The sequence below is a fragment of the Acartia tonsa genome, chromosome 6 (genome assembly GCF_053477335.1).
Source record: "Acartia tonsa isolate MP-2025a chromosome 6, ASM5347733v1, whole genome shotgun sequence".
In the NCBI taxonomy this organism is placed as follows: Eukaryota; Metazoa; Arthropoda; class Copepoda; order Calanoida; family Acartiidae; genus Acartia; species Acartia tonsa.
This window is the reverse complement of record NC_137265.1, coordinates 17,911,936-17,939,869: the sequence shown is the minus strand read 5'-3', so window position 1 is coordinate 17,939,869 and position 27,934 is coordinate 17,911,936. Positions and strand designations below refer to the sequence as shown.

The window sequence follows — 27,934 nt, the reverse complement described above, 5'->3', positions numbered from 1 at the left end:
TCCGTCTGTCTGTCCGTCTGTCTGTCCGTCTGTCTGTCCGTCTGTCTCTTAAGATCTCGGTAACCACTGAACCTATCGGATTCTATTCTTTAGGGTATATACCTATTGGTCCTGTGGTGGTTGTAAGCTATTTTCTTGGGGTTGGGACACTCCCAACCCCCAAAAAATGAAAATTCCCCCCCCCCCCAAAAAAAAAAAAATTCACAATTAACATAAATTATTGGCAGCAGCACCAGAATTTTTTTTTAAATTATCTCATAGGGCAAAGCCGCTAGTACATCAAAAATTAAGATTGGGTTATGTTCAGTGCTCGATATTTACATGAGGGAAAGCACCCATATTATTTTTTGTGATAACCCTAGTTATATCTGTGAGAAAAATATGATATTGGGGTCAATCAAATGGGTAAATTATGCCTAGAGAACAGGACAGAGTAGAATGGGGATACAGGTATAAATATGATGTAAAAATACTTTTGATTGGGTAGTCATTCTTCAGATACACAATACAACAGTAAGATTATTAATAAAGGTAGGAGAGAGTATAAATATAGAGTAGAGATACCCAAATGAGATAAATAGATAACAGTGTATTAAAAAAATATTTTTATTTATCTAATTATCCTATTTTGAATATAGAGTAGAAGAATTCAATAAAATTTAAATGATTGAGTTTTGCATTTTTGGGAAGCTTTGAATCGGTGTAGGGATCGTTTTAGGCTGTACTTTTTAAGTCTGGTTTTAGGCTATTCCCCCTTAATACCTCTTTCAAATATAAAACTTCTAAATAATAAGGTTGCAGCCGAATTGAATATTAAATTAGTAAGGTAACTAAATCTACAATACCTATTGTTTATGTTAGATTTATTTTTATATCATTAGGTCTTGCCATTATGATCCACGGGTGATAAGTTTAAACTGCCGGCTAGGAATAGTATTTATTATTTTCAGATCATGCCTGGCCATATCAAGCTGAGCAAAACTGGGCTGCCAGATCCGGATCCATCTGACTACCTGGTCCCCTCCATGGACACCAGGAGGAAGGACATGGCCAAGCCTTATGATACAAAGGTAAAATATTAAGGTCACAAGGTTTTTACCCTTAAAGTACATGTCGAGCAATGAAACCCATTAGCTTATTTTTAAAATAAATTGAAAACAAGTAGGGGTAGTATTTTTACTACTTTTCCCTGCGGGACTAAACATAACCCAATTTAACCTAACCTTACATGACCTAAAGTAACAAACAAAATAAAATAAAATTGATACCCCCTTATATTCATGCAAGGTTTTCTGTGCTTAACAAGGTACTTTGCCGTAAATCACCGAAATCAGCTGTAAAAATTAGTCAATTTTTTATTAAACCAAGGTTCATAAATTTGTTTTATTGTGTAATTAAAGTCAGATGAATAGTAAGATTCATTTGTTCATAGTGTAGAATATCTATTTAATTTAAGGATTGATAATTTTTTTCCCACAGGGATCTGTTTGGATTCCTGACCCCAAGACTGGAGGATTCCGGGAGGGTATCCTGGAGTCAGGAGACCTGGATGATCCCAAGAGCAAGTGTGTTGTGGCAGTGGCCCATGAAAAGTTCACCCATAAGGTAGGTTTTATTTGTAATAAAAAGTAGCTCATCGTTGAGGTAGTGATGGGTTCGAATCCACGTCATAATAAAGGCCGCTATCTGGTACCAAATTAAAAGTGATAGCAGAGGGAATGTTTTAGCCCTAAACAGGTACAACTCATTATCTCACATTGTTGAGACTTCCAGATAAAGGTCATGCAATCAAGGGGTTGGCTGTTTTCAATATTTGGGATGTTAGTGCCTTAGGAACTACTATGTTTAAATTAGATATGTTTAATTCTAAGCATAAAAAATTACTCTTCAAGTCATAAAGTCACCAATTATTTGATTATTTTAATGTATTATTTGTTTCATTATGTGTATTTTATTGGTTATCTATTTTTAAAAGCGAAGCTTTTCTATAATTAGGGTCGGTCCGTCCGTCCGTCCGTACGTCCGTACGTCCGTCCGTCCGTCCGTCCGTAACGGATAGCTTTTTCCGTTAATTTAGGCATGTTAGAATTGTCCTATCGATTTCAAATTTTGCATGGTGATTCCTTTAGTAATTAGGTACGATTTAGAAAGCGTAGCAACTCTATAATCATTACCAAAATGTCCGTACGTCCATTTTAAACATGTTGATTTTTTTACTTTTTTAACAACTAATTTTTATGTGATCTAATCATCGGATTGATCTGATTTTTGGTATATTGATTCCTTGGACAACAAAGTATAATGTATTAAGCGAAGCAACTCTATAATCAAGTCCTAAAAATGTAAGTATGTCCATAAAAATTTTCCTGTATCAAGCAGTTTTTCAACAAATTTACTTACAATTTTGCTTTGACTCTTATAAATTTATATTATGATAATTAAGTTCTAACACTATACAAGTGTTAATGTCCGTTTGTCGTACCGTTTCAGTGCTTCGCTTTTATGGATGTTGTCATCCTTGTTCTTTCTTATCTTAATGCATAAATATTTTCATCATAAATAATATCAATATTTAAGAAAATCTTTAATATTGTTTCTTTGTGAACAAGCTTTACTTTTACCATTGATTCAATCCTTGTTTTAATGTGTTTTTTAAATTTGAGAATCATGATGATTATATCTTTTTTTACCAAAAACAGTTATTTAGTAATAGCTAAAAAATATGAATCTTTATATAAAAAAATAGGCAATATTTTCTAATTAAACTTAAAAATATACTCATAAAGGCCAAAACAATGACAAGAAAGTATTAGACAAGAATGATTTAAAGAAAAGTAGATTCAAAGATTGTTTTACTGGTGGTTTTTAGAATGGATATATTATTCGCATCTTACATCAGATTTTCATGTTCTCTAATAAAGTGAAACTTGTTTGAAACTGTCATAATATCTACACATATTCTATATCCATTGTTTTTATTATGAAAAAGAATAGTTTTTTTTGACAAAGGTTGTTCCATAAAGTTTAATGTCCAACTTAATTTCTTTCTATCTATATTTTTTTTCTTACACTCTCGCTCTGTCTTTCTATCTCATAAAACTACAAATGCTGCGGCCGATTTAAATCTTTGCAGTTATAGCTGCTACTGGCTACATTTCACTTTAGTTGCTGCTATTGTGGGTGGCTTTTGTAACCTGTGGGAATCAACGTCAGGATCCAGATCTGTAGTTTTTATTTTTATATATTTTAATATAAAAAGTAGTTGTGAAATTTGGTTACTTATCCAACTCAGTGCAATAATTAATTAGTAAGTAATTAGTATGGTTTATTAATTTTTAATTGTTTTAATGGTTTTAGGCTGCTGAAGTAGGTAAGGTGAACCCTCCCAAGTTTGAAAAGTGTGAGGACATGGTCAACTTAACCTTTCTTAATGATCCATCTGTTTTCTGGAATCTTAAAACGAGATATCAGTCCAAGCTGATTCATACTAATTCAGGTATGAGTAACTTCAAACCAATTTTTTATAGAAAAAAAACTTAATTCCATTATTAGCCTGAACATTTTTTGTCTTTTTTTGTCAAGAAAGTTATAGCCTATTTTAATAATCATGATAAATATGAAAAAACTAAGATAGTTGAAAGAGAACACAATCTTTATTATACATAATATTTGAAAAGGTAGGTTCAATTAGATGTTACTAGGATTGTTCATGGTTGTTGTGAACCCCTACAAGAGGTACCCTCTCTACACCCACAGGGTTGCCAAAGTATACCTGGGAAAAAGAAGAAATGAGGTTCCCCCACATCTCTGGGCCATTGCAGAAACTGCCTACAGAGGAATGATCAACAATCAGAAAAATCAGGCCATGCTGATTACTGGTGAGTCAGGTGCTGGTAAAACTGAAAATACTAAAAAGGTTATAACCTACCTAGCTATTGTTGCATCTTCTGGCAAGAAATCTGAAAGAAAGATCTCAATTGAAGATCAAATTGTTGCTACTAATCCAATTCTAGAATCCTATGGAAATGCTAAGACCTCGAGAAATGACAACTCATCCAGGTTTGGTAAATTCATCAGGATTTTCTTTAATCCATCTGGTAAGCTTGCAGGATGTGACATTGTTTCTTACCTTCTTGAGAAATCTAGAATTACTGAACAGCAAGAAGTTGAAAGATCTTATCATATCTTTTATCAGATGGTTCAAGATTATGGAAATACAATTGCTAGTGGACTGAAAAATTTATGCCAACTAAGCAATGATATATATGACTATTCCTATGTATCTCAAGGTAAGACTAAAGTTGAATCTATTGATGATAATGAGGAATTAGAGTTTACTGAGGATGCATTCAATGTTCTTGGCTTTCTTCAGGAAGAAAAGCTCAATTGTTATAAACTTACAGCTGCTGTTATGACATTTGGTGAAGTTGAATTTGTTCAAAAGGGAAGAGATGAGCAAGCTGAATGTCCTTGCATGAATGAAGGATCCTTTACCAGCAAAGCTGCAGCACTGTGTGGTATTGATGTTACAGCGATGATTAAAGCCTTCTGCAAACCAAGAATCAAGGTTGGTACAGAATGGGTTACAAAAGGTCAAAATGTTGAACAAGCAACCAATGCTGTTGGTGGGATAGCAAGAGCTACTTATGAAAGACTTTTTAAATGGCTCATTGAAAAGTGTAATGAAACTCTCATTGATTCACAGATGAAGAAGACAATGTTCTGTGCTGTGCTTGATATTGCAGGATTTGAAATATTTGACTACAATGGCTTTGAACAACTATCTATAAACTTTGTCAATGAAAAATTGCAACAGTTCTTTAATCACCACATGTTTGTTGTAGAGCAGGAAACTTATATTGGAGAAGGTATTGATTGGCAAATGGTTGATTTTGGATTAGATTTGCAAGCTTGTATTGTCATGTTTGAAAAGCCAATGGGCCTTTGGGCTATATTAGAAGAGGAATCATTATTTCCAAAAGCAACTGATAAAACTCTAGAAGATAAATTGAATGCATCTTTAGGCAAGATTCCAGTCTTTCTGAAGCCTCAATCCAAAACAGATAAACACGCTCATTTTGCTATTAATCATTATGCAGGTATTGTTTCTTACAATGTATCAGGTTGGCTTGAAAAGAATAAAGATCCTGTAAATGACACTGTTATTGAGGTTATAAAATCAACTAGCACCAACGATCTTCTAGTTCATCTTTGGAGAGATCATCCTGGCCAACCTACATCTGTTGTGAAGGATGATGGTAAGAAGAAAAAGAAAGGTAATGCTGGTAAAACTGTTTCTTCTGTTTACTTACAATCTCTGCAAGAACTTATGAAAACTCTAAACAGCTGCGAGCCACATTTTGTAAGATGTATAGTTCCAAACAATCATAAACAGCCAGGAGCAATTGAAGCTCCCTTAGTAATGCACCAACTAACTTGTAATGGTGTTTTAGAAGGAATTAGAATTTGTATGAGAGGATTTCCCAACAGAATTGAGTACAAAGAATTTAGAGAAAGATATTGGATAGTTGCTAAAGAGGAAATTACCAGTAGTGAAGATGAAAAGAAAGCTGTGCTGGCCTTGATGAATAAGATTTCTTTTCCTGCAGAGAATTACAGACTTGGAAATACTATGGTGTTCTTTAGAGCAGGAGCAATGGCTAAATTAGAAGAAATTAGGGATGATATTGTAATGAAATTAACAAGAAAACTTCAAGGAGAGGCATTCAAATACTTGAAAAGAGCTGAATATATAAAGAAAAGGGATAGAATTGAATTGCTTACTGTGTGTCAAGCTAATCTAAGAAAATACCTGAGATGTAAGGACTGGGGTTGGTTCATTCTTATTCAGAAAACAAGAAATCTTATTGGTCTACCTAATCCAGAGGAAGAGTTGAGACAGCTTGAACAAAGAGCCAAAGATACCTATGATGTTTATATTGAAAAGCTCGAGCTGAAGGCTAAATTGGAGAAGGAAAATGAGGAAATAGCAATAAGAAACAAAAATCTCAAAGCAAAGATTGAAAATGAGCAGGGAAATATAACACATCTACATGAAAAACAAGCAAACATCAAATCTGCCAAAGAGGAGTTAGATATGAAGTTAACAGAAGGACTTTCTGAATTAAAAACAATGGAGAATGATAGAATTAAGGCTGAAAATGTTAAAAAAGAGAAAGAGACTGAAGTGAGAACACTTAAATCGGAACTACAAGATCTTGATTTGCTAGTTACCAGACTTGAGCAAGAAAAATCAGGAAAGGATCACACCATTCAAGGACTCAATGATCAGATTGCCCAGCAAGATGAGGTAATTAACAAGATGAACAAGACTAAGAAAATTATTTCAGAGGGAGTTGCTAATTCAGAAAATGAGAAACAAGTTATTGGAGAGAAGCTTGATCACTTGCTAAAAGTAAAATCCAAACTTGAAAATACATTGGATGACTTAGAGAATTCTTATGATAAAGAAAAAAGGGCAAGAGCTCTTGTTGAAAAAGAGAGGAGGAAGATCGAAGGAGACCTTAAGATTGCTCAACAACAATGTGTTGATATTGAAAGAGATAACAAAGAACAAGAAAATACCTTGGCCAGAAAAGAAAAGGAACTAAGTAACTTACAAGTAAAACTGGATGGTGAGCAAGTAAATGTTTCAAAGAGTCAAAAATCTATCAAAGAACTTCAGGGTAGAGTTGAAGACTTAGAAGATGAGTTAGAAGCAGAGAGGCAAGCTAGAGCTAAAGCTGATAGACAAAGATCTGATATGGCTAGAGAGTTGGATGAGTTAAATGAAAGGTTAAATGAAGCAAGTGGTGCTACAGAAGCTCAGATTGAACTTAATAAGAAAAGAGATGCTGAAATATCAAGACTAAGAAAAGATCTTGAAGAGGTTGGTATACAGCATGAGTCCAACATAACCAGTTTAAAAAAGAGGCATCAAGATGCTATGATGGAAATGAATGAACAAATTGAACAGCTTTCAATCCTAAAACACAAGTAAGATTTCTATTATTTCTTTAAATTGTAAAAAAATGCTTTAATCATTTTTCTTTCAGCATATTGTATAAAATATATTCATTTATATATAAAATATAAATAATTTTTAGGATTGAAAAGGATAAGTATCAAATCATCACTGAAATTGATGAGCTGCGGGCTGGCACTGAGGAAGTTGACAGATCTAAGGCCAGTGCTGAAAAATCTTATAAAAGTCTTTCACAGCATCTAGCTGAAATAAACAAGAAAAATGATACTTCCAAATTCACTTTAGCTGACTTTGAAAATGCAAAGCAGAGACTAAATGCTGAAAATGCTGATTTGCTGAGACAACTTCAAGAGCTTGATAACACAGCTTTTGCTAATTCTAGAACTGTCCATTCACTAGCTGCTGCACTTAAGGAGCAACAAAACATTTGTGAGGATGAATCTAGAGAAAGAGCTGCTTTACTAGCAAAGTACAGAAATCTAGAGCATCAATATGATGGTCTTAGAGAACATTATGATGATGAAATAGTAAACAGAGATAACATTTTGCACCAATTGAAAAAAGTTGAAATAGAATCATCTGCTGAAAAGAAAAAATATGAAATAGATGGTCTCAAACTTATTGAAGAGCTTGAAGGAGCAAAGCTTAAATTACAAACAAGACTTGCAGAGGCCGAAAACACACTGAACAATCTTAACAACAAGCAAATTCAACTTGAAAAGGCAAAAAATAAAGTTGAATTAGATATCAAAGATATGACTGTACAACTTGATCAAGCTGTTTCATTTAATGCTGCTCTAGAAAAGAAAGCAAAACAATATGACAGGTATGTTTTCTAATATAAAATGTAATTATTTTAATTTTACTTAATTGGTCATTTGATTATTTATCTTTAGAATTGTTGGAGAATGGAGAGACAAAGTTGAAAGTACATCCCTTGAGTTGGATTCATCACAAAATGAAACTAGAAAAGCTTCAGCAGATCTTTTCCAAATAAAGAATGCTTATGAAGAATCAGTTAACAAACTTGACGAGGTCAGAAAGGAAAACAAAACATTGACTAATGATATCAAAGATATAATGGATCAAATAAGTGAAGGTGGAAGATCAATTCATGAAATTGAAAAGATTAGGTAAGGAGAAAATTTGAAGTGTGATAGTATTTTAAACATGTATTTTGGCATAAACAAATAATCTACCTTCTTTATATTGGACTTACAAAATTCAGAAAAAAATTCTTGAAATTTTAAGTAAGAAAACAATATTCTTACTTATTTTGAGATTTATTAACAATACCAGAAAAAAAATTAAATACTATATATAGAAAATATTTTAAATGGGATTGAAAAAAATACTATTTAAGTTTAAAACCAAAAAAATCTTTTTTTTATGTTTGAATGTTTAATTTATAGAAAGAGACTGGAAGCTGAAAAACTTGAATTGGAATCAGCTCTTTCTGAAGCTGAAAGTGCTCTGGAACAGGAAGAAAATAAGGTTAGCAGTCAGTTGACTTTTAACATAGCCTTTACAGTGCATTATGAATTATTAGTATCAAAGCGTCTTTATCTTTATTGGTCAGTATTTTTATCCAGTAGGAAAGGAATGTGAACGTAATATATAATTCATTTGTCATATGGACAGATTGAAGCAAACCAGGCCCCTCTTTACTCCCATATACTCCCTAGACTACTATTTTTTTCACAAAGCTTTGCTTCCTTTACAAATCATCTTCCTGTGTAATTGTATTATTCTATGAGACAGAAAGGTTTCGTGATTATGTTAGAAATCAAGTGAAATATAAAAAATTCCACAATTCTGTAATCAAAAGTTAAAGATTTAATCTAAGTAACTGGGAAAATGTGATTTTTGTGAGAGGCTAATAACGATTTAAGGGTGCTTTTTTATACAACACAAGCTCTAAAATGTAAAGCCATTTATATAATCCAATTAAATTTCACTACTCTAAAGGATTTTAAATTTTATTTATGAAGGTTGTTAGACTGAACATTGATCTTGCTCAAGTGAAACAAGAGATAGAAAAAAGGTTGTTGGAAAAGGATGAAGAATTTCAGGTAAGTTTCATGCATATGGATAACAGAATGTAAGAACATTGTTTTTTTTTTAAATTGTGACCACAGTTAGAATTTAAGGACAAAAAATTTAAAGAAATCTTTGAGTTAGAAATTCATTGCAAATTTTATTCATTCTAATCCAATATATACCCATTATTGTATTTTCTTTTTCTAAGAGAAAAAAAAATGTGTTGTATACTTTTAGATGACCCGAAAGAATTATGCCAAAACTCTGGAAAGTATGCAGTCTACTTTGGAATCTGAAGCCAAATCTAAGGCAACGTTTATTCATTTTTGTAGAAAAGGGGGGATATCCAGAGTGATATTTTATCATATTGTTACAATTTTTTATATTACTATATTTTTATTTATTGCTTTTTTTGTGTGCTACATTTGGACATAATTGTCCTTGCTTCATAATCTTAGATAATTGTATCTAATTTTTTGTTTATCATATATAAAATTAAAAGATTAAACATAACTAAGCAGGATATCAAAAATGATAATCTTAAGGACTTTTGATACCCCTATGGCTGTTTGAGAGGGGTCTATCAGGGGGTGTAGAACACCCCAGTCAAGGTTGGTGGCACCTAGTGGGGTTTATTCAACCATACACCTTTCTGCACGCTTCATAAATAAACTTACATAATTTCAAATATTCAGGTTGATGCTCTAAGAATCAAGAAAAGACTAGAGGCAGATGTATTGGAGCTAGAAGCTGCTCTTGAAACTACTAATGCTGCCAACATGGATATTCAGAGGAATATTGCCAGGCTTCAACAGAATATTAGACAAGCACAGGTCAGGCTTGTGACATATAGCTATTATCTCAATTATAGTTGCATCTTTGATATTAAAACAAACAATATAGGGGGAGGGGTTAAATAACTGTATACCCCCACCCAATGGACCTAGTGCCGACTTTCAATTGGGTCTTTGCATATCAGCCAATAGGGTCGGAAATATTAAAAGTTTTGATAGCAGACACACAACACTTGATTAAGGTAGTTATCGGGATTATATATCTATTCTTATACATTAATTTCTTTGATTATGTAGTTATACCTGGTACTCACATCTCTAGTATAGGTATATCTAGCATGTGTATGGCCATAAAACAACAGAATACCAATAAAGCATAGACTAATAATATAGATATAACTTTTTCTCATTAAGATTCATATATATTAAAATAAATTTGCGTATACAAGAGCACTTGAATTAATGCTTTTAAAATTTCACGCTTTCCTAATATATGTAGTAACAGTTGTCATAATAATTAACTCTTGGCATTAGAGCTTCACACCCATATAAATATACTTTAGATTAACTTGGATGACGTGAAAAACTCAAAAGCTGCAGTGCATGACCGATTATTGAGCTCTGAACGCCAGGCCAATACCAACAAAAACGGCCTTGAGGAGGTCAGAACTCAACTAGAACAGGTAACAAATTAATCCACAAAGATTAAAATTTGTTTTTTTAAATTTTTTTTATTTGTTATATTATCCCATCCCATAAAAAAGAAAAGAATCTATTAACTAAAAAATGACGCCACACTGGCCTACCATTGGTCAATGAAAATGTATGCTGGCCTGTCCTTGGTAATTTAGTTTGTGTATTGGCCTATCATTGTATGACATTTTTACAGGCACTATAAAGAGCTTTTTTTCTTTAGTAAAAATGCTTGAAATAGGTTGACCGTAACAGACGTGCTCTTGAGATGGAGCTAGCTGACACCAATGAAGTTCTTGGCGAACAAACTGTACAAAACCAGGTAAGTACTTTTGTCAATAATTTTTTTTACACATTATGGCTCTTTCACATAAAATACCTTGTTAGGTATTGTTAATCCATACTCCTATTTTTGAAATAATTTGAAAAAAGGGTTGGGTCGTTTCATCTGGTTAGCCCCCCAAAGTTGGAGCACTGCAAGTTTAGGTTCAACAGGTTAGGGTCCCTAACAGAGGTAATGCATGAGAGTATGAACAAAGAGACTGCGAACTGAAAACAAATTAAATTCTAAAGGAATTATGGTCCAATTCTAGATGATTAGAAAAATTTACTTAGGCTCTGACTGCTGGCAAACGCAAACTGGAGCAAGAAAATCTAAATCTTCAGGTAATTTTAAATTAATATTTACTACAACCAAACCTTTGATTATAATACAAGTAAGTTCAAAGCGAAGACACTCCACAATGTTAATAATCGCCTTAAACATTTCGTGGAAACGTTCTTAGCTGCTACTTGTGATAGGTGGCTGATATTGGGTGAAAATTCCCCCTACTAATGTGAATGCCCTGGCATGTAACTTTGTTTGCCAGTCACGCTACAGGAGACCTTTTATTTTCTGTGTTGTGTAGAAATAAAAGTAAGAGTCCGATACATTCATTTATAAGACTTTAAGATTTTTTATCTTCCAAGTTTACTAACTTTCTTATTCTCTCTGTTTTTTTCTTAGCCACTGAACATCTGCTTTAAAAATCACTTTTTTTCCGTTTGTCCATCCGTGTTTTTTTGTGCGTTACGAATGGATGTTGTCATCCTTGTTCTTTTTATATTTACTATGTCATAAGCTTGACAAAACAAAAGTAGGTACTACTTAAAACATATGTATTATGAAAGCAAATACTGTGATTAAATTTACATAACATAATATTTAATCTCAATTCTTAGAGTAAAATAACAAAAAATATGACAGTTTTCGGTCATATAAAGACGTACTAATCAGTAACTATAAGACGTATGTACATATCATGGGTATTATGTTATGGATCTGACGTTTAATGGAGAGGGTGGCTGACTCTTTGTAGTAGATATTTCGTAATATTGGTCTTTTCATCAGTCTGTGCTACTCTAGGTCATACTTATTTCTAAAAGTGAAGTATATTTTTCTGATCTAATGCTCAAAATATCGACCGAAATTCCTTGTTTAGATTTCTTTAACCACAGAAGATCTGCTTTATAACTCACTTGGTCAATTTATTTGTCTATTATATTGTGGTATCCGCCGAGGATAAATGGCAGACACCGGAGTTCAATTAGATTACGGCAGTGTAACAGACGTGGACACCTTACTATAGAGAAGCTACGCTTCTCTAGCATTCACTAGATAATGATCAACATCTATTTCAGTTGTCACTTTATTGAAGGTTTAAAAGATACTGAAGTTATATACAACAAACAATAATTACATGGATAGGAATAAATAATCATAACATAAAAGCATCATAATACATATACAATGGTCAGTTTGGGCAATAATGATCCCCCATCCCTGAAAAGGGTGGGGGAGAATTAGGAATACAGTTAACCATAATAAACATGACAGATTCAATCATTAATTTTAAGCATAGGGAGGGGGTCGCTAGACCCCTTCCCCAGGACTCGGGGGAGGGCCATTGACCCTCCACCGAGCCCTAGATCAGGGGTGCCATAGGCATGGCTCACGGTTGCCGAATACCACAACTCTCCCCTTGGAAGGCTGGGAGATGATTTCCCTACCAGACTTCCGACAGTGGTTGAGGCCTTCGGTCCGCTCCTTAGGGCTAAGATATATATACAAACGATAATGATTCAATGGAATCCTAGTGGTGAGTGTCTTCTTAGGGTTGATGGGCTCCCAATGTGGGGTAGAAGGCAGAGGCTGGCTTGGGTTGGACACGTTGGTCAGCGCCGGCAGGTATCAGGTTTGCTGGTGGCACAGTTGTTGCTGGAACGGTCAGCAGTGGGGCCTGCTGGTTGTTGTTGGCAGCGGCTGGGGCGCTGGCTGCCAGGTTAATCGTCTGAGCAGCGGCCTGTCCTCCTGAGGGGCCGCGGGGTCGGCCAGAGGGCGGTCCTGGCCTACCTGGGCGGTCATGCCCGCTGTCAGTTGATTTCATAGACACCATTTCCTCGGCTGCTTCCCTGCCGATGGGGATGGCATCCCAGTCCACTGAAAAGTCCCGGGACTTGGCATGGTTGAGCCTGGCTCTAGCCAGCGCTTTCCTATACAAAGCTGGATGGTACAGGAACACTTGTGATATCGCATTCAGGGCTGCCCGGACTCCTCCTTGTGCTGCTGCCAGGGAAATGATGGTTAGGTCCCCCAGCAGTTTGAGGATCAACAACAGCAAACACAGTATGGCTGCGCCATCTCCCCACTCGTGGATGGCTTGTCTAAATCCAGCCCAGACATCCAGGGCTGCCTCTCCTTCCTCCGCCAGTCGGTCAATGTTGTAGGACACTATCCCATGGTCTCCTGTGGCCGAACAGCTGCCTTGCTGAACGCAGGAGCCATAGGATAGGCCGGTCAGCATGGCACTCTTGTATGCTGGGAACGCCAGCAGTTGTTGCCAGTCGTTCAACTCAGCCTGCGAATACAAGCCACCTGAACTGAAGTCATCTAAGGGTTCTGTCAACAATTGCTTAGGCGTATCCAGCGGGGGTGGCCTTTTCTTGGGAGCGGGGGTTAACTCTATCCAGCCTTCCTCCGCGTGCACAGTCAGGGGGTAGGTGGAGGAGCAGGGAATCTTGGTGGCGTGTTCACTATATACCCGTGTCACAGCGTCTACAAAACCTGTGGGCTCTACTGGCACTTTGTCCCAACACTCCTTGTGTTCGCGGACAACGTATTTATGACGTTGGCAGGTCAGCTGCAGCAGGATGTCTCCCCTCAGTACCGAGAACGTGCTCCCCTGGACACGCACCGGGTGGGCCGGGTCTAGTTGCTGGAGCTTCCAGCAGTTGGCCGCTACTTCTTCTGCTGCGGTGCTTTTCATGCGCGTTTCCAGGGTAAACCCAATATAACCTGCATGTATTTGTGCTTGAAGGGGAACGTCAACATCCCTGGCCGACACTCTGGGCAGCGCAGCCGCGGCTGGGTCAGCTGCCACGAACAACGCTGGATGGTTGGTGGCATGGGCCTCGAAGTCGCAGTTCACAATCGAGGTGGGGTTGGTCATGTTGATGAAAAACTGGGCCTGATGGTCAACCAGATATGCATCCATCACCAGGCTGGGCTGGAGGCTGCGGATCAGCCTCAAGGGGCAATCTCTTCCCAGGTGGTCCCACACGTAGGTTGCTTCCCCAGTGATGCAGGACAGCTCAGAATGGGGACACTCTAGGGTCAGGTGGTCAGACTGGGACTCCACCCGTCCATCCTCCACCACATAGGTCTCCTCCTTGACCAGCAGCCGTCGCTCCTGGAGCACTAATTCGTTGCGGTATAGCTGGCCCTCGAAGTGGACGTCCTCCCCTTCACAACCCACCCCCTCGGGGCTGTTGACGAGGGCGCCCACCATATCGATGGTGAAGAACAGGGGATGGTTCAGCTGGAACGTCAGTGGCTGGGTCTTGCCTGGCAACGTGTAGACTCGGTTCCTGGCCAGGTCTCGGCACGCTTCTGGGTCTATCTTGGTTGGCCTCATGAGGGTGGGGACCGAGGTCACCTTGAGGTGACCCCATACTCCACACCTGAATGTCCACTGGGACACGGTGAGCTGACAACTGTACCCGGTGGTTTCCCTCACCTTGACTTGCTGCAGGACGTGTACTTCATGGCCCAGGGGCACCTCCTGGTGTAGGGGCTCCGTGTTACACATCTTTTCTTTATTGTAGGATGTGACATGGGTGGGGTTGGCACAGTCCCATCCCACCAGGACGTAGCTGGTTGTAGGCCACACGGCTGCCAGCAGGAGGCCCCACAGGACCATCCACCAATGGGAGAGGCTTCCAGGCAACCATCTTCCTCGTACACGCGGCTGGGGATCTTCAGCTCTGGTCACGGCTGCTTCTTGGGACTGGACACGGCTGGGCTGCTCCTGGCTAGATACAAGTTTCCATTGAGCGTTATCTGTATGCGGCCGAGGCACCCCGATACCCTCCCCAATGACAGACTGGCAAGCGACTGGCACTTGCCTGGGTGTCGGCTCCCCTAGCCCCAAGTGCTCCCTTCCCTTGTCCAAAGCATGCCCAGTGGCATGGGGCTGAAGTGCATGTGGCACAGGCTCGCCCTTACTCACTTCCCTCCCCTGCCCTAGGAACTCAGGTGCATGTGGCACAGGCAAGTCCTTGTTTTCCCGAATTTCAATCTCCCCAGCCTCTGGTGCAGGGGGCACAGGCAAGGCTGGGTTTTTACAATATCTTGGATACAACACATTAACAAATTCAACTTATCCTGATGTTGAGCAGCTGGGTTCCTCTGGCTGGCAGGGGGCTCTGGATGGCATGTAGCTGGGCTCTCCCTGCAGGCTGGTGGCGCTGGCTGACTGGGGGTGACGGGTGTCACCCCTTCCTCTGGGACCGCTGGCTCGTTCCAGGACTCAGGTCTCTCGGTGGCGGCGACGGTTGTCGCCCCAGACATCAGGTTGGAGGCTGGCTCGTTCCAGGATCCAGGTATCTCGGTGGCGGCGACGGTTGTCGCCCCAGGCACCGGGTGGGAGGCGCTGGATAGCACCCCCCCATCATCCCAGGTGGCGACGCCGGGTGGCGTCCCATACATCGATGCAGAGGCGCTGGCTAGCACCTCCTGCCTCTCTCGTTCGGCGGCTGCCAGGGCCTCCCCATACACCGTCTCAGGGACGCTGGGCAGCGCCCCTCCACTCTTGCTGGGTAGGCTCAGTCGGGCAGGTTCCATCATGTTGAGGCTAAAAGGCTGGGGCCTCAGCACCTCTGGCTCGGCTATGTTGTTGGATTGTATCAGCTCTGGCCCCAGATGGTTAAGACTGAAGCCTAGGCCAACCCGGTTGGGTTCAGCCGCGCCGCCCAGTACGTTGATCCTAGCTGGGACAGTCCCAAACTGCGGCATCCCATCGGCTCGGTCCGCAGCTCTGGGGGCGGCTGCTTGCTGTTGTGGTGCTGGGGGCGCGCTCCCTTCCATGTGGGCCACTCTGCTGGGCTTCCCTGGAGGGGCACCCTTATCGGCGGTGCGCCTGCGGCTGGCTACCTGGGCCCAGTCAGCTCTACAGTCGGCCGCCGTGTGACCGTCATAGTGGCAACGCTCACACTTGGCAGAACGGTCACGGCGTGGCTGGGTGCGTCTCTCCTCTAGGCTAACTTCCACAGGCGTTGGGCAGTCTCGAGCTTGGTGGCCTCTCCCCTGGCAGCGGAAGCAGCGACCTGGGACCTTGTCATCTGGAGCGACCTTCCCCATCTGGTGGAGACCCGGAGCCAAGGAGCCAATCTCCATTGGCTCCGACTCGTCATATTGGGGCAACTGGATGCAAGCAGATCCAGTCAGCCCTTTGGTCGAGTCCACTAAGCATACACCTTCCTTCAGTTGCTTAGTAACCATGGTGACGGTGAACATGGCCTTACGAGTGTACTCAGGTACACTCGTAATTTCATGGTTCATCATGAGGCGTTTTACATTGGCGTTACGAATTCCACGATTTAATTCGTCCACCAACAACTCAAGATCCTCATGGTTGTAGGCGTCCCTATACAAGGCGCACTTAGTTGATATGTACGCTTGTATAGGTTCTGTCGAGTGTTGCTTGTAATCCCTAAACGCTTGTTTAAGCGTTTGGGATTCAAAAGCAGGGCGAAATAGCAATTCACACTCGGCCTTGACCTGTTCGTAGGTCAAGGCTTGGCCTGCCTCGCCAAACAGATGGGACGCCATTTCCGCCGCTTGCCCTACCAGTGACAGTAGGAGGGCGTTGCGGCGGTTGAGGGAATCATGAGGTGGCACGCGGTAAGCCGCCCATGACATCTCGAGTCTGCGGATATGGGCCGACCAGGATTGCTTGGGCGGCCCTCTATACTCCGGCAGATTGCTCAGCATCAGCTTGCGGTACTCGGCTGGGGCCGGCTGAGGGTCATCCTGGAGCCATCCTGGGGCTTGGTCACCTCCTGGGGCTTGCTGCTGGTCCATTGGGTCAACGGTTCAACGGCGGGCACAAAGTTATACAGTACTAAAATGAATGGTTTGTCACTTGAGGCTTTCTAGCCTAACAGCCAACACTGTTTGTATCACTAGGTTGGTAGTTTAGTTGCAAAGATATAATTTAGCTGTACTTATCACTAGTTAGGTGCTGAGGTTGTAGGGTAGGCTGGTAGGGGTAGATAGATGTTGAGGGTCTGAACTGCTGTCAGGAACTGATTGGGTTTTCCTTTATCACACTAGAGCTAGAAGGAGAGAAGCTTGTAATTCTTTATTTGCTAAAAATACCCCTGTTAAATGCTATCGAGTAGCTCCGCTCCGGTGTGTGTGTGTGTGTGTGTGTGCGTGAAATCTCCTGTCCTTGCAACGCGCGTCCGCACCGTCAAATCCGCGCACACGGGGAAAACGCGCTCTCACCCCTCAACTCGCTCTCTCATTGGTCCGCTTCGTCCGTTGAATTTATGATATTTTCCGCACTCTGTTGCGCTACCCGTGAATGGCGCTCTGTGTGTCCGATCGCTAGCCCCACACTACAGACGGACTTAGTCTAGTGTGGGTAGGAAGGGGGAAGCGCGTGAGGGGACGGGGGTAACTCCGTCCGTTTCCCCTGTGAGGGAGGGAGGTAACTGTGTGCTGGTGTAATAGTGCCTTTTCTTCTTAATCCTAGGCTTATCTATTATATCACCCTGATTGTATTTGCCTTCAATGGAGAGGGGCTCCTCCCTTTCCCTTGGAATAAGGGGTGTATTGTTGTTGTGCTGTGGGCTTGAGATGTTTTGATTGTATATCAGGGTCTTTATTATATTACAGCTAGCTTCTATTTTTGTCCTTATCACAATTGCATAACAGATTTGTTTACCAACTCTGTTCTATTTTTAGCTGTTATCACAATACACAATAAATCCAAGCCTGTTCTATTCTTAGATTTATCACAACACAACAATTTGTTTGCCAAGCTTTGCTCATAAATCTATTGTTTAGCCATCACACCAGGGTGGTAATCCCTGCAATGTAACATAATATCTGTTTTTCTAGATGGGTGGCTGCGTTGTAGCCTCTCAGGATACTTGGAGTTGACGTAGTTTCTCTCTGTTCTGGTGCACTACACTCGTATGTTAGCTCGCAGCTTGCAGCTATGTGGCATGTTTCAGCCTATCGGCGGCAGGGAATGTCCCGTCCTGCTAGCGCCGCTGATCCAAATCCGGCTGATGGCGGCAGGGAATGTCCCGTCCTGCTAGCGCCACTGGTTCGGATCCTGCTATTTCTTGCAGTAAAGTTGGCCTATTTCCAGCCGTTTACACTTATTTGGCTTGTTTCAGCCGGTCCGCAGGCCTGTTTCAGCCCTTTTGGCGCTCAATTCTCCGTTAGATATCAGCGCTGCTCGCGGTTATTCGTCAAATTTCGCTGTCTCGCTTCCACAACTGCCGGATGCAGAGTTAAACTTTGCTGTCCAGGGTGGGTAATTCAGGTTGCTTGCGTCAGTTTTGCCAGATTCACTGCTGGGAGTACCTTAGCCTCAGATGCGCGTCTGCTCTACACTTGTGGTTCGCCGTAATCTCACACAGCTGTCACCAAAGTTGTGGTATCCGCCGAGGATAAATGGCAGACACCGGAGTTCAATTAGATTACGGCAGTGTAACAGACGTGGACACCTTACTATAGAGAAGCTACGCTTCTCTAGCATTCACTAGATAATGATCAACATCTATTTCAGTTGTCACTTTATTGAAGGTTTAAAAGATACTGAAGTTATATACAACAAACAATAATTACATGGATAGGAATAAATAATCATAACATAAAAGCATCATAATACATATACAATGGTCAGTTTGGGCAATAATGATCCCCCATCCCTGAAAAGGGTGGGGGAGAATTAGGAATACAGTTAACCATAATAAACATGACAGATTCAATCATTAATTTTAAGCATAGGGAGGGGGTCGCTAGACCCCTTCCCCAGGACTCGGGGGAGGGCCATTGACCCTCCACCGAGCCCTAGATCAGGGGTGCCATAGGCATGGCTCACGGTTGCCGAATACCACAATATTATGTACTTTACTATTAAAAGTTGTTGTCAATCTTTATTATAAAAGCAAAGCTTTATACCATTTTTTTATGAAATCAAATTTTAAAAATAACGGTCCTTCTACCAAAATATGAAAATTTTATAACCAATTTTGTAATTGGATTATTTCTATACTGTTATCCTTTTGATCAAATTTAAGAATTATGGATCTAGGCTTTATGTGTCTAACAATTCATCTCTAAAGCCGATGATTGCGAGAAAATTACATTAATCACCACTCCACCTTCAGCCCCATTTCAAAGTAGTTCTTGCAGAATGTGCGTAATTGAAATAATTTAAACTAAAATATTAATTAAAACTTTTCCTCAATTCTTTATACGAATTTAAATCTATACAATATCTTTTTTAATGAAAAAGAAAACTGTTCTCTTTTTAGCTGTTTAACTAATTCTCTTAATTGACGTATGTAAGGATTTGGTAAAGTCCCCATATAATATAGTGTATCAATCATAACCCTAATTGTGGGTAGGTGTTGATTTTGAGTCTAAACCGTGGCATCGTGGATTACTCAAGACGTGCAAAGCTATGTGAATAGCTTTGTCCATAAACAGGCAAAACTCATTACCATGCACATTTACGACTTCCTGGCAAATATCATGCAATCAAAGGGTTGATTGTCTGGTGAGTGTTAATGACGCTATATAATAGTAATTCCTAAGGTAAACTTAAATGCAACATGTCATTCCCTATTTTATTCTTAAAAATAAGGGATAAAACAATGGACATCAGTTTGATGTATGTACCAAACTATGATGAACAAAGGTACCCTTCTGTATATCAAAATTATTGGTTGAAAAGTTTGGACAATATAAATTTTGAATTATCCAATTAAAATGCAATCTAAGTACCCAAAACTTCGGGCACCCTTGTAATTTACAGTCTTTAGAAATATGTTAAAAATAAAAACAGGGTTTTGGGGTATTTTAGATGCTTGAATAACGATTAAAGAGATAAATCCGTGGTTTCATAAACGGATTAAAAAAAAAATTTTCTTCTCATTTTTGTTAATTTCTTCTGGATAATTCTTTTATTCTCTTATGATTTTAAGTTGATGGAAGACCAAAAAGTTTCATTATTAGTACGTACATTTAATTGGTATATTTAGGTTTAATTAAAACTAGAGTTTTCTATTTCAAATCCATGGTTTCTTACTTTCATAACAGGAATAAGGTATAACCTACATGCGAAATAAATCTAAAATTATATTTGGGGGGGGGGGGGAATGGAAATCGTCAATTTTACGATGTGTTGCCCTTCAACGACAACTGAAAAACACGTATAGGTTTCGTGATTATTTCCTGATTCAATTTCATTGTTTGTTTAAGCTGCTTTCATAACCGAATTATGAATTTTTACATAATATTTTTTTCTCGTTTTTATTAACTTCTTCTTGATAATTCTTTCTTTTCTGTTATAATTTCAAGTTGATGGAAGACCAAAAAGTTTTTCTAGCTATATGGTACGTACATTAATGAGTATTTTTATGTTTAATTAAAACTAGAATTTTCTGTTTCTAAGCCATAGATAATTCTTTTCATAACAGAATTAAGAATTCTTTTTATCTGTTATAATTTTAAGTTGATGGAAGTTTTCGTAGCTAAACAATATAGACGTATATTAGTAGTGGGTATTTTTATGTTAAATTAAAACTAGAATTTTCTGTTTCAAAGCCATAGTTTTTGTATTACACCTTTTCTTTCATTATTCATTGCAGTTCTTACGCCTGTTTATTATTTATAATAGCAGCGGCTTAATGCTGCTGAGGCTGAATGCAAGGTTGCTGCTGCAGCAGCTTAAAGTGACTGAGAGAGTGTGTTGCTGATTCTTTCGTCAAGTTGCCAATTTTTTTCTAAATCTGTACAGTTGTTTGCTCCATCTTCTTCAGTTTTGTCTTAATTATTAATTATTTAAACGGCTACAGCTGCTAAAAAAGGCGTTTGGTCAGATGGCTGCAGCTTCCGGTAGCTGGACTATTAAAGCTTCGAGTTAAACGGTTGCGACTGAGTCTTTCTAAAATAGTAATGTTTCTATTTTTTGGCTGCGCTTTCTATGGATATAATTAATTTTGTTAATTTTAGAATGACTTAGATGAGCTAAGAAGTGAAGCCCAGCTATCAGCTGAGAAAGCAAGGAATATTATGCTGGATGCTGCCAGGTATAATATTTACTTCTGTTGCTTAAAATCTCTGTTACCTCATTACGTTGAAATAATGTCTTACGTTTTATAAAGCGAATGACGGATAACTATTTGAGTTAATCTTTGTTGTTATATAAAATTCAATCTTAGCATTATGATTATTGTAATAATTAGGTAAAATTTAGAGAGCATAACAACTCTATAATTATACTTATCCCATAAAGTTTGTATATTTATTATAATCAAATGTTTACCTTTTTTAAAAGCAATATTTTAAATGATATAATTATTTCACATAATTTAGTGGAATATAGCTCCACAGAATCATTAAGTAGAATTTCGGTGTTCTTTTTAGACTGGCGGATGAGCTGCGTGCAGAACAAATGATGGCCCAACAGCTAGAAAGTGACAGGAAGCTACTCGAGGCTCAGGTCAGGTCATTATTATATGCAGTAATAAGAATTTTAATCTTAGATAATCGATTGAGCTGTAAATTTTTGGGAAGCTTTACATAAGTAACAGGATGAAATCAAACATATTTTCCCTAGATATTTTTTTCTTTTTTCAATTTCTTTAACTAAAAGGTAACGACTGTATTAAGTAGACATAGACCATAGAATGACTAAAACTCCGCAAAAAAGTTCCTGTAAGTCTGGATTTAGTATTTAATGTAATTATTTTTCTTGTATTCATTCGAATCCGGTGGATAGGAACCGGTTCTCATCCATACGAAAAAACTATGTCTAGCATCGTATTATATCCAGCTTTCTACGAATATAGAAATGTACAATCATAATTGTACATTCTATATCCGCGGAAAGCTGTTTGGAATACGATGCGAGAAATAAATATTATGTTTTATAATTTCTCAACTTAAACAAAATGCTTAAACAAATTAATTATAATTTGTTTAAGGTGAAAGATAAAGAAAGTCAATTGGATGAAGTTGAACAATCTGCTCTAAAGGTAAATTGAAAAGTTTCTAAAAAATCAATGATATATAAATTACATGAAAACAAACATTTTAGCGAGACTAATTAATAAAAAAATCGGAAAATGAATTTTTTTGAATAATGATATCAAAGCAACCTCGAAGTGTTATGAAAATACAGATGCTTAATGTACTTTTTATCATGCTTTGGGCATTGTCCTATTTTTATAATTTAAAAAAAGAGAATGACCCTATAAACTACTTTTTTAAAGTTACAAGTAGATTACACGTAATGTTTACATTAATCTTCAAGCTAAGGTCTATTAAATTTTAAAACATTTGGTTATAGTCCCTTTCGTAACATCGCACCTTATGGGACTTTTTCTCCTATTTCTAGCCCCTGCAGGGGGGCTCTAATCCTGCGGGGCTAAGTTACCTAACCCTGTGGGGCAATCACCTAACCCAATATAACCTAACCTAACCTAAAATAACCTATAAAAAGCAATTTTAAAAATACGACGAATCGCCCCTTATGAGGCGATTCTACGAAAGAGACTATTCCCAAACATTTATGAACAAAGCAATCAATTACAGTCTGCCAATCTTTTAAGAGTGGAAGAAAAGCAATGAGTAAAATGGAAACAAGAATTAGAGAGTTGGAGTCTTGTCTTGACCATGAGGTATATAGTTAGATAGACCGAAAGATAGGTAGAGAGAAAGATAGATAGAAAATCAATAAAAAATGGAAACACGATTTAGAGAGTTAGAGAATTATCTTTTTTCATGAGATATATTACTGATAGTTGGGTAGATATTTAGAGGTATAGAATGACAGATTTATATAGATAAAAAAAATAGATAAAGAGGAAAGTAATAAGAGTGTTGGAGTCTTGTCGTGCCCATGAGGTATAGTATTCGATAGTTAAATAGATAGACAGAAAGGTAGATTGAAAAGCAATTATCAAAATTGTAAATAGATAATTAGTTAGATTTATGGATAAAAGGTGCTTTAAAAGCTTAAGATCATATGTAAGTAATCCTTACTTTCAATAGACTAATAAAAAAAGGACCTTTCTAAAGAAAACAAGCATGTTAACATATACAAAAGCGAAATTTAACTAATCAGACAATCTAACAAACAAACATTTACAAATATAAGTTTAGAATTTACACACAATTTAAAAAGTTATATATCATGATTATAGAGTTGATATGCTTTCTAAATTGTACCTATCTATTATAGGAATCATCTTGCAATTTTGGAAAGTTTAAAATCGCTGGTCAAAGCTATCTGTAAAGGATAGACTGACGGATAGACCTACCCTAACTGTGTAAAGTATGGCTTAAAAATATACGTCCAATAGTACAAGTAACATTAATTGCTGTCTTACAGAGTTGCTGAAATTTCAAATTCTAAAAGTCTAATAATCATAAATTAGACTTGGCTAAGAAAATGAATAAACAGCATTTTATAATGTTTAACTAGTACTTTTAAAGTCATGAATAGATTTATTTTTATTATTTTGGCGTTAAATAAAATATTACATAATTTATAAATTTGATGCTTAGATACCAAAGTTTTATAACCTATTACATTATTTTTTATATCATTCTTTTATTTTGTGTTATATTTGTGTAGACTTTTGTACTTTTTGTAGATTAATATCCTACAGAATTACAGTCATTAAGGAATATCCGTAGTTCTTTCTTTATTACTAGCGGCTTCGCCCCAAGCGGTATAATTACATCTTTTTTTACCTACCTAGCGGAAAAAAATACGAATGGATCGCAAATTTTCTCGAATAAATAGCGCATTCATAAAATTCGTAAACATTCGCAAAATTCGTAAATTCGTTTTTTGGGGGTTCGGAGGTGTCCCACCCCCAAGAGAATAGCCTAAAACCACCACAGGACCAGTAGGTATATTCCCTGAAGAGTAGAATTCGATCGGTTTAGTGGTTACCGAGATCTTAAGGGACGGACGGACAGACAGACAGATAGACATCGTTCTTCTTTGTATTATAGATGAATAGATGTTTATTTGGTGTTATTATTTTGGTGTTAGATAAAATATTACACAATTTTTTTTATTGATAGATTAAATACTTTAAAACTAAAGTTTTATAACCTATTCCCCATTACAGGTATAGTCCATTTCGTGGTAACGCACCATAAGGGGCGATTCTTCGTATTTTTCACAGTAGGTTTTCTCCTAATTATAAACCTATTGAACTTAAATTGTAGATAAAAGTAATTTTTCTTAAGATAAGTAAAATTGTAATGTATATAGAGATCACATATACTATTCAAGATTTACTTTAGCAAAGCCTTTGATTCAATCAATTATCTTTGAGGTTCCTCTCAAAGTGCCTTTTCTTTAAGACTGGTTAGATTGAGTTTATGTTGGGTTCAGGGTATCCACTTAGCTGGTTAAGGCACTTATGGGTTAATGCCACTTTAAGAGAAACTATTACATATTTTTGTTTTAATGTTTTTTTTTCATTATGGGACATAAAATTCATACTTTTTTAGCTGAGAAAATGCGGGGATTCTGTGAAAAATGTTCGAAAAAGTGAAAGAAAAATAGCCGAACTAACATTTCAACAGGATGAAGATAGAAAGAACGGGGAAAGAATGCAGGTGAGTTTTTATAACAGGGATGACAACATCCACTAGCTGGGCTCTGAAGCCGCGCGTAGGCTGCCTGAATGCCTCAGACAAACCAACTGCTTATATACAGGACGCTGTTTAAGGACATTTTTAAGACTCTATTACAGAGTTGCTTTGCTTATAACATTTTATTTTGTTGTCCTAGAAATAAGTAATCCAAAAATTGGATTAATTGGATAAATATATTACATAAACAAAATTTTGTCAAAAAAGTTATAAACGTATTACATACTGACATTTTATGTGGCTATGTTTTTTAAAACGTACTTTACTGATCACCATGTCAAGTTTGAAATCAATAGGATAATTCTGACTAAATCAGCGAAAAGAATAACTGTTATGGAGGGACGGACAGACCGCTCATAGTTTTAGAAAGCTTTGCATTTAAGGAAAAAAAGGGTGTTTTTGTGTTTTAAAGATTATAATTTCCATTATTATAAAGTTATAAAGATATAGATACCTTAGTTTGATCCAAGATTGTTTGTTCAGGGTTTAATTGACCAACTGCAGAGTAAAGTACGCACTTACAAGAAACAAATAGAAGAAGCGGAGGAAATTGCTGCTCTCAACCTGGCTAAATACAGACAGGTTCAGGTAAGCACTTTGTGTACTTGGGTATAAGATCAAATAGGAGAGGCTGTAGAAATAGCTGTCCTGAACATAGCTAAATACAGACAGGTTCAGGTAACCACTTTGGGTACTTATAAGAAACAAATAGAAAAGGCGGAGGAGATAGCTGCCCTTAACCTGGCCAATTACAGACAGGTTCAGGTAAAGACTTTGGGTACTTGGGTCCAACAGACAACCAACCGTTAAATTGTATGCCCTTTGTCTGAAAAGTCCGAACTGTGCATGATAATGAGTTGCACCTGTTTATGGGCCAAGGCAATCCCCCAACTTTAACTATTTATATCGCTCCCATGGTTTTGGGCAAAGATTCGAGCTTATCACCTCCCTGACTACGAGCGGAGGGGCTACTTGTTAAGCAACGGTCGTGGTTAACAATGTCCCCAAAGTTTTTAAGGCATGATATTGTTCCTAGTTTTGTTTTTCTATCCATGTAAAGCTGTCTAAAAAATTAAACTATTACTTAGTTGAATGCTGAGGAGAGTGTATCCCAGGCCAACCTGACTGAAACAGCGCTTGCCAAAGTGAAGCTGGCCGACAGAGCAGCTGAGGTCAGCATGGGCAGACAAATTTAAACAGCATACATATTCTTAGTCAAGGTATTTAGCCAGCTGTGAGCATCACCTTACAGTTCATGTAAATCTTGTTCAACATTCAAACATTAATATATCGATTCAAATAAAATACAAATAAAAGATTTACCTGATTATTTATTGATTCAAAATTTTATAATTAACTAAAATGGTTAGTTATATAAAATGACATATCCTTATACTAAAGTAACAGGGTGTTTGTCTGTCTGTTTGTTTGTCTGTGTGTCTATGTGTCCAGAATGATCTCGCTAACCACTGAACCGATCGGGTTCTCCTTAACAGGGTAGCTTCTCATAGGTCCCGGGAAGGTTTATAACTATTGTCTTGGGGGGTGGGACACCCCCAACCCCCCAAAAAATTAAAAATATACCCCCCCTCCAAATTTTTATAAAATTTTTTTAACTAAAATTAAAAATGACCCACCCAAAAAAAAAAAAAAAATTTCCACTCCCAAAAATATTTTTTAAAATTTTTCTTTTAAAATCTAAAATAAGAAATTGGGTAATCAAATTCGACTCCCCCATCCTTGAGTGCCCCTAGAGGCCTCTAGGGGTGTAGCCGCTAGTTTAGTGATAAACTGATTAAGCTTAATTGCAACTTCGTCAAAATGAGAGTTTTTAAAAGTAGCTTATCCTAAATTGCATTTTTCTAAAAAATTTAAAAAGGCCAGCTATTTATTTATTAACATAGTAACAATGCCTATTATCATACATCTATGACTTTCAAAACATTTTAATTAGTTGCTAACAAAAGAGGTATTCAAAAGTAAACAAAGAAAATTAATTTTCATCAAATATAAAAATAAACAAAAAATTCTTTGTTATGAAAGCTCATTTACTTTTCTGTAGTACTTTTAAAAAAGAAAAAATTTTTATATCTATTAAAAGCGCTGCAATATAAGAGAAAAAATATAAAGCAATAATTGTCGATAAATTCAGTAAGTGTCTGCTGCCGCCAAAACTGCACTACAAGCCGCGCAATCTCAGTACCAGTTGAGTAGCTGTTTTCAGCCGCAATCTATCATACAAAGTAGTACAATATAAAGTAGTAGGGTAACTAGTATACTAACCGATTCTACTTTTTATGAGAACTTCGCATAGGTCCTGTGATGGTTCTAGGCTATTCATTTTTGGAATGATTACAGGTTTTTATGCCTAGCCGTAGTTTAATTTAAATCAATGTATAATTTTAGTTTTTCAAAAAAAAAATTTATTTAAACGTGAAACTAAAAAAGTAAACTACAAAAACCTATTGTCAGACTTACATTTGTATCTGCTTCTAGAGTTACTCTGCTACTAAAAATATATTCTTTTCTCGAATTCATTCGAATCCGGTGGACAGGAACCGGTTCTCATCCATACGAAAAAACTATGTCTATCATCGTATTATATCCAACTTTTTAGCCCGTGCCTTCGGCATCCCAGGGCTAAAAAACTGGTTTTATAATTGTACATTCTATATCCGCGGAAAGCCGTTTATAATACGATGAAAGAAATAACTATTACATAATTTGTTATTTTTCTTATTTTTTAGGTATCTGTAAATGAAGTAGTCAAAGCTTAGTGATGAATACAAACAACTGCAAAAAATCTACATGCTCAAAATCTTTCATTTAATTATTAAATATTGTAATATTTCTTTATTGCATCGTGTTGAAGACAGCTTTCTGCGAATAGTAAAATGAAAAATTAAAAAATTAATTGCAGTTTGTTAATATTACTGTTTTATTGCTCATAGAAAAGTGTCTACAATATGATACATGATTTTTCAGTATGGCTAAGAACCTTAATCCAGCGAATCATCATGGATTTGGCAGTCATATTGCAAAAAAATATTTCTACATTATAAAATATTCAATATTTAAATTGTAAATAATTATACTAGGAAATTAATCTAATTATATAAGTTTATTCTAAGTTAACTAACAAATAAATACAGATTTTAATAATATTTGTATAAAAAAAAA

The 27,934-nt window shown here is 37.4% G+C and overlaps 1 protein-coding gene across 1 annotated transcript; it reads left to right on the top strand.

Moving 5' to 3' along the window:
- Positions 1-953: 953 nt before the first annotated feature.
- LOC145322010 (myosin-4-like) lies at positions 954-27,934 on the top strand. Its single transcript, XM_080163740.1, has 21 exons — positions 954-1,070; positions 1,480-1,605; positions 3,358-3,496; positions 3,702-6,996; positions 7,107-7,811; positions 7,882-8,118; positions 8,398-8,479; positions 8,977-9,057; positions 9,263-9,334; positions 9,721-9,858; positions 10,383-10,502; positions 10,754-10,834; positions 11,128-11,178; positions 21,089-21,165; positions 21,503-21,578; positions 22,063-22,113; positions 22,690-22,758; positions 24,611-24,718; positions 25,238-25,342; positions 25,843-25,974; positions 27,502-27,934. The coding sequence occupies exons 1-20, from the start codon at positions 954-956 to the stop codon at positions 25,948-25,950; spliced, it is 5,838 nt and encodes a 1,945-aa protein (XP_080019866.1). The 3' UTR covers positions 25,951-25,974; positions 27,502-27,934.

Coding starts and splice junctions, on each gene's coding strand:
- LOC145322010 (XM_080163740.1), top strand. CDS start 954: ATGCCTGGCCATATCAAGCTGAGCAAAACTGGGCTGCCAGATCCGGAT. Junction 7,812..7,881: donor AAAGCAAAACAATATGACAG/GTATGTTTTCTA, acceptor ATTTATCTTTAG/AATTGTTGGAGAATGGAGAG. Junction 25,343..25,842: donor CTAAATACAGACAGGTTCAG/GTAAGCACTTTG, acceptor ACTATTACTTAG/TTGAATGCTGAGGAGAGTGT.